This window comes from Myotis yumanensis, unplaced genomic scaffold, assembly GCF_028538775.1.
Source record: "Myotis yumanensis isolate MYYU_CA2020_CCGP unplaced genomic scaffold, mMyoYum1.0.hap1 SCAF_2, whole genome shotgun sequence".
NCBI lineage: Eukaryota > Metazoa > Chordata > Mammalia > Chiroptera > Vespertilionidae > Myotis > Myotis yumanensis.
In genome coordinates, this window is record NW_027223753.1 from 24824108 (window position 1) to 24836587 (window position 12480).

General features: G+C 42.1%; 1 protein-coding gene across 2 annotated transcripts in view; it reads right to left on the minus strand.

The window, feature by feature from the left end:
- Positions 1-12480, minus strand: part of MTF1 (metal regulatory transcription factor 1) — a 44883-nt gene that overhangs the window by 22025 nt on the left and 10378 nt on the right. For both annotated transcript variants that reach the window (XM_070404763.1, XM_070404761.1), the window contains exons 3-4: positions 1708-1946; positions 382-513 (exon numbers count right to left, since the gene is read on the minus strand). In XM_070404763.1, the coding sequence (XP_070260864.1) occupies positions 382-513; positions 1708-1946 (371 nt within the window). The remainder of the gene's footprint in view (positions 1-381; positions 514-1707; positions 1947-12480) is intronic.

The window sequence follows — 12480 nt, forward strand, 5'->3', positions numbered from 1 at the left end:
CCCCTGTGCCCAAAGCACTCTGGGCATCTGTCTCAGATGCTGTCTGGCTGCCTGTGGTTCTTTGTTACCAGACTAAATTTCTCAAGAGGAGAACCTGTATCATAGCATTTCTCTAGCACTGATAAAAATCCTACCACGTAAGTGAGTTGCAACAAATGCTTTGCAAAATAAAAGGAAGAATGAGGCAGGAAGCCATCATCCAGAGTGAGGGTGCCCGTGGAATTCATTACCCTCCCTCCCTTCGGCAGTAACTGGGTATAGCCATCCTGGGGAGAGCGAGCTCTGCCAAAGGACTAGTGCCAGGAAGTTTCTTTCCATAAAAAAGTTGTAGATACCCAGCCGGAACCTGACCAGTGACAAATGGAAAACAGTAAGACCTACCGAAATGGCTTTTCTCCTGTATGGGTTCGAATGTGCTTCCTCAGATCGCTGAGTGTGGTGAAGTACTTACTGCAGCCTTCCGATTCACAGTTAAACGTTTTCCCTGTGTGAAGCCTCTGATGTGCTTTCAGCCTGTAAGATAGCCCAGAGAAAGGCCCTTTGTCATGATGTATTACAGAGCCTCCCACACAGCTAACAGCCTCCAGGGTCAAGTGCACAAGCCTACGGCAAGTAAGATCTTTTATGAGAGAAGTAATTTCATTTACGGCTAAGTAAATACTGAATACTGATTTAATAAAAAATAATACATACTGGAAATAAAATAATAACTTTGGGAGAATGGGCTTTGGGGAAGGGCCAAGTGTGATGGAAATGGCGGCAGGGGAGAGGGGAGGAAATAGAGCTTAATCCTTAACTTCCATAGTGGGAAGTCAATATCCTAAAGTGGAAAAATCAAGGAGCAATATGAGCCAAATATTTGAAAGCATGGAAGTAAATATAAAAATATTAATATTAAGCTAAAGGAGTAGAAAGTGGTTGCTGTGAAGGGGAGAAATGGGGAGGTACATCTTTTGTAACAAACCTATTAGAGCTATCTACTCTGTAAACATTGAGAATGTATAACCTTGATAAGATTAAAAATGTTTTTTTAATTGCTTAAAGTATTACAAAGAGTATTACATGTTTCCTTTTTTTAAAAAATGTTTTTAAAATAGTAAAAAATGGATTAAGTGCATCAGAATTCTATATTCCAAAATGTTTTGCTCAACGAGAAGCATATAGCATAGTGGTATGAGCGTGACTCTGGAGCCTGGGACTCAAATCCTGGTCCCACCTCCTACAAGACCCTGAGCCAGTTACCTTGCTGGGCTTCCATTTACTTATTAGTGCTGTGAGGATTAGCACTCAGAACAGTGCCCTGCACACAGTGGGCGCCTTAGAAATGTTAGCTCTTGTTACGTGTTATTTTACACTCAATGTTGAAGACTAGTAAGTCTCCTGATACCAAAGGTGGAAAAGGGAAAGGGCTAACAAGAGGACCACTCCCCATTTCTCAGGAAAGTACGCTTCCTCAAAGTGAGAGAGGAATGAAAATGACAGAAGCCTTAGTACCAAGGTTCTGAGCCAGGGGAGATAGCACTCTATGCCAAATACTCAAATCCCCAGGCCAGGCTGGCACTACAGGAGAAATAAAATCTAAACACAAATGTACCATCACTTTCAGACAACCTTTAAACCCCGGAAAGGGAACTCTGCTGTGCGAGGAGAGCTGTGCAATGGTGACAGCGAGGGTAGAGCTGGCGGCGCAGCGGGAGGAAAGCTGACCTGTACAGCGTGTTGAACGCCTTCTCACAGCCCTGCACGTCGCACTCAAATGGCTTCTCCTTCGTGTGCACTCGCACGTGGATCCTGAGGCTGTAGGAGGTGAGGAAGGCCTTGCCGCAGCCCTCCTGGTTACAGACAAAGGTGTACTCTCCTCGGTGAGTCTTCTGGTGGGTGCGCAGGTTGCCTGCTGTGCTGTAGGTGCGGGGACAGCCCTCAAAGGTGCACTGGTACCGCTTTACCTGGCAGACAGAGGACACCTCAGCAACAGGACAAAAGAGCTGCCCAGGCACTAGCTGCCCCCTGAGCTTGGCTCTCAGGAGATGTGGATGACACAGAAACACAGAAAATAGCCTCTAACAACAAAGCAGGGCTATCTTCCTGTTGATCAATCACTCCTGGACAAAAAACAATGAGTAACGGGGAACAGATACCTTGTAGAGAGGTGACTATTCTAAGTGAATATAAGAAGGGTGTTGCAGACTTTAGTATACATCTACCCTCTAAAGGTGGGCATACACTCTTACAGTTACCCATATTCAAATTTGGCCCTAGCCGGTTTGGCTCAGTAGATAGAGCGTCAGCTCGGAGACTGAAGGGTCCTGGGTTTGATTCGGGTCAAGGGCATGTACCTTGGCTGCAGGCTCTATCCCCAGCCCTGGTCTGAGCGCATTCAGGAGGCAACCAATCCATGTGTCTCTCTCACTTTGATGTTTCTCTCTGTCTCTCTCCCTCCCTTCCACTCTCTAAAAATCAATAGAAAATTGTCCTCGGATGAGGATTAACAAAACAAAACAAAAAACAAAATTTTACTTCCGTTTAAGTCAAACATCCTGTCCTATGGCACTATATCTTGATTGGAACTGACCAATGTTAAATTGAGTCTAAAACATCCTGAAATTTACATATTCAGTCACATGCATATTAGCAGGTACATACTAGCACAGTTTCCACTGAATATTTTCAAGTCTACAAAATGAAAACAACGTATCATGAATTTCTCAGAGCCTGACATTTACCAAACTGCTAGACTCTGGATTTCCTTTTACCACCAAACCCTTTGAAAGAGTAGTTTTCCCTTATGCCTTCTTCACTTCCCTCAATGCCCGTGTATTCCTTGCTACGTGGCAAGCTGGCTTCGCTGTTATGAAAATACTCTCTTGAATTCCTGGTGGCCAAACTCTTTCTCCCTCCTCACTTCCCTTCATTTGCAAAAAGATCTCAAGGCTGATGCCCTCTCCTGAAAATTTGTCCTATATCACACAGTAGTTCCTTGTGGCTCTCTTTATCTTCTCTGAGCCACTCCTTTCCTTTAACCTCTAAATGTAGGTTTATTCCCAAACTCTCGTCTCCCAAACCTGTCCCATCTCTACACTGGTGCAGAGGAAGCAGCATTCGACTTGGCAGGAGAAGACTGAATTCTGGCACTTATGTTAAGACTTTGAGCACTTCATTTCACTTCTCTGAGTTTCAGGTCCTTATTTCTAAAGGGCGAATATTAATGCCTGCCCTGACTGTCTCACAGTGCTTTTCTTTGAGTGGAACAAAAGACGATAAAACATTTGTGAAAATATTCTGTAAATTCTCTAATGCTATACCTCTCAGGGTGCTAGTACTGTCTACTCTTCAGCTTTAGCAAAATCTTCATCCTTTAAACCAGGGGCCCTCAAACTACGGCCCGAGGGCCACATGCAAATACTAATACTGTATTTGTTCCCGTTTTGTTTTTTTACTTCAAAATAAGATATGTGCAGTGTGCATAGGAATTTGTTCGTAGTTGTTTTTTTTTAAACTATAGTCCGGCCCTCCAACGGTCTGAGGGACAGTGAACTGGCCCTCTGTTTAAAAAGTTTGAGGGACCTGACCGGTTTGGCTCAGTGGATGGAGTGTCGGCCTGTGGACTCAAGGGTCCCAGGTTCGATTCCGGTCAAGGGCATGTACCTTGGTTGGGGGCACATCCCCAGTAGGGGGTGTGCAGGAGGCAGCTGATCGATGTTTCTCTCTCATCGATGTTTCTAGCTCTCTTTCCCTCTCCCTTCCTCTCTGTAAAAAAAATCAATAAAATATATTTTAAAAAATAAAAGTTTGAGGACCCCTGCTCCAAAGCCTCCGTTTATAGTAGTGTTACTAACGACACTGGTGTTACTCATTCAGCAGTTACTGAACTACTATGTCCCAACCAACAAGCTACTTATCACACATAAGAAAAAGTAAGCAAGACCAAAATCTCTGCTTTTAAGAAATGCCCATTTTAAGGAGGCAGACGTGCACAAATTATTATACACCAGGCTGAGCCTAACAACAGACACATGGTGCTTGGGAGCATAAAAAAAGGGAAAACTAACCCCTCTCAGAAAGACTGGAAATCAGTGAGGCTCAGAGACCAAGGTACTCTCTCTGAACTGAGGGTGTCTTTTTGCTTGCCTGTTAAAGTCTATTTTTTAAGGAACAAAGTGAAAAGGCCTTCCTCAGACAAACCGGGAAGAAGGACATTCCAGAAAGAGGTAACTAACACCTTGGGAACTGCATGGAGAAATGAATGCGTTTTTTGGTATAGGGAACCACAAAAACTCTTATATTATGCGAAAGACTGGAAGGAGAAGACTCTAGAAAAAAAAAGGCAAAGCCTCCTCAGTTAAGCTATGGAGTAGAGAAATGGGACAATGGGAAGCCATCAACAGGTTTTAACAAAGACAGCGAGACACCCAGATCTGGGGTTTAGGAGAGCATTCTGGTGTTCTGTGGAGGACAGACTGGAGTAGAAGGGAAAGATTAAGGGAAGAGGACAACAGTTCTGGAGAGAGATGAAAAGAATCTGAACTTGGGAAGTAACAGTGGACAATGTGAGAGATGAATTCTAGAGACATTAAAGGGGGAGAAATGACAGCCTCTAGGCAGTGATGGCGAACCTTTTGAGCTCGGCGTGTCAGCATTTTGAAAAACCCTAACTTAACTCTGGTGCCGTGTCACATATAGAAATTTTTTGATCTTTGCAACCATAGTAAAACAAAGATTTATATTTTTGATATTTATTTTATATATTTAAATGCCGTTTAACAAAGAAAAATCAACCAAAAAAATGAGTTCGCGTGTCACCTCTGACACGCGTGTCATAGGTTCGCCATCACTGGTCTAGTGACAACTGGGTACGGAGGAGTCAAAGGGGTCAGGGAGAGGCAAAGTCAAGATCAAAGGCCTGGATGACTAAAGAGATGGTCACACCACCAACTTGGGGCTGGATGGGGGCTGGGGGAGAGTTGAGGAGTTGGGGTTGAGGCACTGCCATGACTTCCAGATGGAAATGTCTAGTAGCCAGTAAGACACACAAGCTGGAAGCTAAGAAACAGGTCTGTGCAGGAGTCTGGTACACAGATAGTAGCCTACTTGACCTGCAAACTACAGCAGGCTCAGATCCAGCCCCTGCGGCTACTCACTGTATAACCTTGGGGAAATCACTTGAATTTACTGAGCTCACTTTCCTTAGTTATAACATGGAGGAAACAAAATCTATCTTTCTAGTGTTGTTGTAAGGATTAGGTATAATTTGCAAAAGCATTTAAATATAGTGACTGCCATACAGTAGGTACTCAATAAAATAATAGCTCTTATAAGAGGAAAAAGGCTAGACCGTGAAAGTCACCAATGTTTAAGGTAATGGTACAAGAAAAGAAGCCATTGAAGGGTGAGCGGGCGGAAGGGCTGGGGAAATAGGAAGAGAAGCAAAGGAGAGCAACGTCACAGAAGACAAAAGAAAAAGGGTCTCTAAGAAAAAAGACATGGGGGGGGGAGGGGGAAGAGGGGGAGGGCATGTGCTGGGATGGGGGGAGCAGCCAGGGAGTGGTCAATGGGGGAAAAGGGAGAGTTACATAATACTTTAAACAATAAAATATTTAAATTAAAAAAAGAAAAGAATGATCAAAATGTTAAATGTCGGCGAAAACAAGGAAGATAAGGACTGAGGAAACTACTGTATCCGGTAGCTAGAAATTCACTAATGACTCAGCAAGACTAGTTTTAATGGACTGCTGGGGTCAGCAGTCTAGGTGAAGTGGAGGTACAGACTGGAGATGGAGATCAGCAGCAGAAGTGTTTGTTTTTGTTTTCTAAGGAAGGCATGTCTTGAGCATATTTGGGAGGGGAAAGGTCCTTGCAGAGAGTAAAGCTGAGGATCTAGGGAGGAACATAGAGAAGGATATTTAAAAGTCTGGGTAGAAGGAAAGCTTCAGGTAGGAAGAGAGACACTGAGTTTCAGAGAACAGAGGAATGAGATAAGGATGGGTGTGACTCAAGGGTGGACAAGGTTTCTGTAAAGAGACAAACAGTAAATATTTTAGGCTTTGTGGGCCATGCAGTCTCTGTTACAACTACTCAACTCTGCTGCTCTATGTGGAAGGAGCCATAGGCAATACATAAATGGACAAACAAGGCTGTGCTCCAAAAATGCTATGACAATGAAATTTGAATTTCATGTCATTTTAATGCATCATGAAATACTGTTCTTATTTTGATATTTTAAAATATAAAATACCAGCCCAGCCAAGTGTGGCTCAGCAGCTGAGAGGTTGAATGTTGACCCAGGAACCAAGAGGTGATGGGTTCGATTCCTGGTCAAGGCATATGCCCAGGCTGTGGGCTCAATCCCCGTTGGGGGCGTGCAGGAGGCAGCTGATCAATGATTCTTTCATCATTGATGTTTCTAGCTCTCTCTTCCTCTCCCTTCTTCTCTGAAATCAATAAAATAATTCAAAAGAAGTAAATAAATAAAACGTAAAAAACATTTTACAAAAACAGGCATCTGGATGGATCTGGTCTATGGGCCACAGTTTGCCAACCCCTAAAACCAGTGGGGGTGGGGGGATGAGGGGCCCTGACTCCTCCCGTCTCCCCTCCCACTCCTCTCTCATCTATCCAACCTTCAATATGATTTTGCACAAGTCTGGATTCCTCAGGCAAGTGCTCTCACTTATTCATTCTTGACCCTTCCCACTGCCACCAGGGAGGTGCTGCACAAACATCTGGTGCACTGAATCACTGGCCCAGTAGTCCAGGCATTCTCATGTCTCGGAGCCTGGCTTTGAAGCCGCCCGCTGCCAGATTTATTCTGAAATTGTTCTACACATGCCATCGCTCTGCTCAAACAATAAATCCAATTCCTTAGCCTGATAGTCAAGATCCTTCGTAGGTCCTCTTCCGTCTTCTATTGCATTACTCCAGTACAAAGTAGGCTCTGTCTCAGCCTACAGGCAACAGTACACCCTTCCCCAAATGCAACACTGCATTTCCACTTCTCTGCCTTTGCTTTCTCCTTTTTCTCTACTGGAAATGGCTGGTTCCTTTCTTCTCTGCTTTTCTGAGTCTCTCTCTTCAATTCAAGCTTCACTACCTACCTCCAAAGCCCTCATGGGATGTTAATCATCCCATGTCTAAGTGACAGTGCCCTTCTCTGAATTCCAATATTTAACTATACCACTCATTGGACACTTATTGATTAGCCACTCAAACATATATCTTGACTTCCCATCAAGGCTAAAAATCTCTTTGGTGCTGCCAGATAGAGATTTCAAAATAACCACTGACCAGGAAAGAGAAAAGGGCTGTGAGTGCTGCAATCAAGGAGTCTGCATGTCTCAATCATAAAGCCTATGACAAGGACGAAAGATAAGAGCAGAATTTCATTCTTAAGATGCTGCAACAGCTGATAACTTTATAGGTAACAGTACAATCAATAATTAACTACCCTTCCCCGTCTCCCTGCCCTTTCAATCCCTACTTCCATCAGGGTTCTTACTTGGCCAATTCAAGTTTCAAATAAATGTTCCTTCCTCAAGGAACTCTTTCCTAATTGACTCCCAACTCCTCCCACAAACTAGGTGTTCTTGTTATAGGTTCTCATAGCTTCCTCTATTTCTTTAAATCATATAATACCATTAAGATTAAATAATTTAACAATTTATATCATTATCTATTTAGGCACAGCAGTAGCTAAGGAGGCACTGATATTTTAAAATATAAAATACCAGCCCAGCCAAGTGTGGCTCAGCAGTTGAGAGGTTGAATGTTGACCCAAGGAACCAAGAGGTGATGGGTTCGATTCCCGGTCAGGACATATGCCCAGGTTGTGGGCTCAATCCCCGTTGGGGGCGTGCAGGAGGCTGCTGGTCAATGATTCTTTCATCATTGATGTTTCTAGCTCTCTCTTCCTCTCCCTTCTTCTCTGAAATCAATAAAATAATTCAAAAGAAGTAAATAAATAAAACGTAAAAAACATTTTACAAAAACAGGCATCTGGATGGATCTGGTCTATGGGCCACAGTTTGCCAACCCCTAAAACCAGTGGGGGTGGGGGGATGAGGGGCCCTGACTCCTCCCGTCTCCCCTCCCACTCCTCTCTCATCTATCCAACCTTCAATATGATCTTGCAGAAGTCTGGATTCCTCAGGCAAGTGCTCTCACTTATTCATTCCTGACCCTTCCCACTGCCACCAGGGAGGTGCTGCATAAACATATGTTGCACTGAATCACTGGCCTAGAGCTAGAAACAACATTCAAGTTTCAAATAAATGTTCCTTCCTCAAGAAGGAACTCTTTCCTAATTGACTCGCAACTCCTACCACAAACTAGGTATTCTTGTTATAGGTTCTCATAGCTTCCTCTATTTCTTTAAATCATATAATACCATTAAGATTAAATAATTTAACAATTTATATCATTATCTATTTAGATGCTAGGCACAGCAGTAGCTAAGGAGGCACTAAATAAGTATTCCTTGAGTTAAATGAATGAATGGCTACTCTCCTTTGGGGATATACGTTCCATGAGAACAGGGACTGCATCTGTCATGCCTGTCTTGGTCACTGCCACAGCCTCAGGGCCTACTCTTGTGGAGAAGTGGCACTCAATGCATATTTGTTGAATGAAGGAATAAATGACTAAACAAATGAACAAAATAAAACCAGCAGGACTTGATGCTGAGAAAAGTAGTAACAAGAACTATAAGTGACAAAGGAACAGAGTTTCAAGGAAGATGTTAACTAGGTCCAATGTGGCAGAGATGACTGAGAAGCATTTCTTGGATTTGGCCAATTCACAAAGTCATAATTGCCCCAGCAAGACTAGCTTCAGCCGAAACCGGTTTGGCTCAGTGGATAGAGCGTCGGCCTGCGGACTGAAAGGTCCCAGGTTTGATTCCGGTCAAGGGCATGTACCTGGGCTGCGGGCACATCCCCAGTGGGAGATGTGCAGGAGGCAGCTGATCGATGTTTCTCTCTCATCGATGTTTCTAACTCTCTATCTCTCTCCCTTCCTTTCTGTAAAAAATCAATAAAATATATTAAAAAAAAAAAAAAAAGACTAGCTTCATTGGAGGAGTAGGAACAGAAACCAGAATGTAATGGGCTGAGAAATCAGAGAAAAGCAAGAAGCTGGAGACAATGAATAGAACTACTTTTTCAATAAACTCGGCTGCGACAGCTGTTTTTGATAAAGAAGCAAATTATGAAATGACAAATTCTACATTTTTTTGCAAAAGCTGTGCACCTGCTGATTAACAGTTGTCCTCAAATTCTGCCTAAATCTATAACGTCTTAAAGTTAATATGTTTACACTATATATTAGATGTCAAAATTTTATGAAACATTCTGATCATTCACTGCTGCACTGTATAAACTCATAAGGAATTCAATGTTGCTCTTCCCTGTCTTCAAGAAGGTGCTTGATTATGCTAATTGCATAGAAGATTTTTAAATAAAAGGATGCAACGTCATCTCATAATAATCCATTCCTAACAAATATTATAGCTAGGAAATGTGTCTCTACCATACTTGAAATACACTTCCTTTCTTTCTCTGTCTCTAGAAAGAGTTGATCAGTTCCTTCAACTATGATGTTCTATGCTATGAAGAATAATATGCAAAATAAACAGCATGATCTAATTAAATTAATAACTAAAGTAAAGGTAGAAAAAGGCAAAATCTGATTAGGAAAGGTTTTACTCCATTCAATTCAATTTCATGAGTACTTATTAAAGGCTTTCTATGTGTGAAGTTCACAGCCTTCGAAATGCTTATACCTAAACCAGAGGTTCAAAATAAAAGAGCCAGGCCCTGGCGGGGTAGCTCTGTTAGTGAGAGCATTGTCCCGTACAAAACAAAAGATCCAGATGGACCAATTAACACACTGGCCAGCTATAACCGAAGCCTCTCAAATGGTGAACTAGAGAACATATAAACAACGCCCCCACCCCCAGCTTTATTAAGGAGTAATTAACCAATATAATCCTATCTATTGAAAGTGTGTAACACACACCCAGTCAGGGAAGGCAGTCCCCGCTTGACACCAGATGATCAAGGCCATGGAGAACGTAAGCTCAAAGGTGTTTTCTGAGCTTCTGGTTTTTTGAAGAGACAGAAAGTTGGAGGAATGAGAAATTTAACCTGGAGAGATCATAAAACGCTTCGTAAAAGGCCTAACTGTAGAGTTGAGTCCTACAGGTGAAGCAATGCTTACTAAGTGAAGTAACAAGACTCAAGGAATTCTGTAGTTCACACAGATAGGAAATGGCAGCACTGGAATTCAAATCCAGGTACTGGTAAGTTCACAAGCCCATGCTCTTATCAACAACCTCATCCACTACTGCCTCCCTATACTGCAGTGCTCTTTATAGACTACTGTGTTTTCACTGTAATCAAGTTAAACTAAAATTAGTTTGAATTCCAAGTAAAAATTAAAATTGATCTGTGTTCCCCAACTCACTACGAAATGAAAGTGGTAAAGCAGCACACAGGTGACAGGATACTGTCTACCGTGAATTTAAAAGAAAATTTTCACTGGATAACTGACACAGATAAATCAGAAACTCAATAGAATTTGGGGGGAAATTAAATCAGCAGGTTCCCAGTATTGCTTTCTATGGGGCAAGAGACATTACCCTGACCTTTTAACAAATGAGCCCACTATTCTAACATACACTGAAAAGCAAACGTTATTTTTTATAACTTACCCTATGAAATAGAAAAAAATCATCAGGATGGAAAAACTCCACCCCAGGTTTTTCCTAAATTAACCAGGTATATTCCTAAGTTTTTGTTTAATCCTTGCCCAAGGATATGTTTATTGATTTGAGAGAGGGGGAGGGGGAAAGGGAGATGATAGAGAAACATCGATCGATTGCCTCCCATGCATGTCCTGACTGGAGACCGAACCCACAACCTAGGTATGCGCTCTGATAGGAAATCTAACCTGTGACCCTTGGGTGCATGGGATGATGCTCCAACCAACTGAGCCACCTGGACAGAGCTGAGGATATGCTTTTTATTGCTTTTTAGAGAGAGAAGAAGGAAGAGAGTGAGAGAAACCTTAATGTGAGAGAGAAACAAACATTGATCAGTTGCCTCCTGTATGCACCCCAACAGAGAATCGAACCTGCAACCTTGGTACATGCGCTGACTGGGAATCGAACCCACAACCTTTAGGTGTATAAGACCATGCCCAACCAAATGAGCCACCTAGCGAGGATAGGCCATGAGTTAGATTAAATGCTGGGGCCAGGACCAACTTCCAGATGTTAATTTCTGGAGCTCCTTTCTACATACTCATAAAATTGTACCATGCATACTCTATTGTCATATGTTCACAATTGTTGTCAATCATGGACACTACATAATAAAAAGTATGTGAGAAAATAAATACTTAAAAATTTTTTTTAAAAAGTAACTTGGCTGAGGAAAGAGAGAGAGAGAGAGAGAGAGAGAGAGAGAGAGAGAGGAGAATTAGGAGGGGGTAGAGACTAGGATGATATTTGTATTTAAAGGTGGGAGAAATGTCTGACTGTCAAAGCAAATGCCTACTCCCTCATAAAATGCTGAATAAACGAGTAATCTCTCACTCCATTTGGAGGGAGCCAGTAAATGGAAGTCGCTATTCTGACTTTCAGAATCATTTTAAACAGCACCAGATTTCACAAAAAGGAAAAGCAAAACCTCCTCAAACTGGATCAGAACAGGAAGTTGCAAAAAAAACATGTACGTTTTCCTGGTTACATAGAGAAGGTATTGCAACATGTGATACACTTAAACACAATTAAGGATATCATGCATGCATACATTAAAAAAAATATGTTCCAGAAATTCTACTGTCCCATGTGCTAGGAATACAGGACAAATAACCCCTGCTCTCAAGGAGCTCAAAATGAAGAAGAGATTCAAACAAAGAGCAAGATGGCACAAAAAAATGTGCTGATAAATGGATGTCAGAATATAGAGAAATGTAGAGAAAAAGCATTTAACTTAGACTGGGGAATGATTAAGATAAGCTGCTCAAAGAGGTGATGCCCAAGCTAACGTCAAAGAGCTTGAGGGAGAGGTGACTCATAATTAATTTGCCTATCAAAATTAAGTAAGAGTGTATACAATATGAACATGTCATTGAAGATTCCAACAGATGATGTTTCTCCAAAAGAGCTTGAGAACTGCATCACTTTAATGTTCCTACGGAGCCTTCAAAGAGGGTTGTGGATCGCTAAGTTAAGGAGCTTGGAGAGAGCACGGCTTGGGCTCGCTGAGGATGGGGTCTGATGCTAGTAACGGGCAGGAAGCATGAGCTTTCAGAGAACTGATGTTGCTTTACAAAGTGTGCTAAGTAGTTCTAGAATAGAGAAACATCTATCAAAGATGATTGCCTTTGTTAAGTCCACAGAATCAGAAAAAGAAAGGTGAATAAAATAAGCAAAAATGAGAAAATTAAAACCCAGAACTCCAGGAGACAATGCTTAAAAAATTT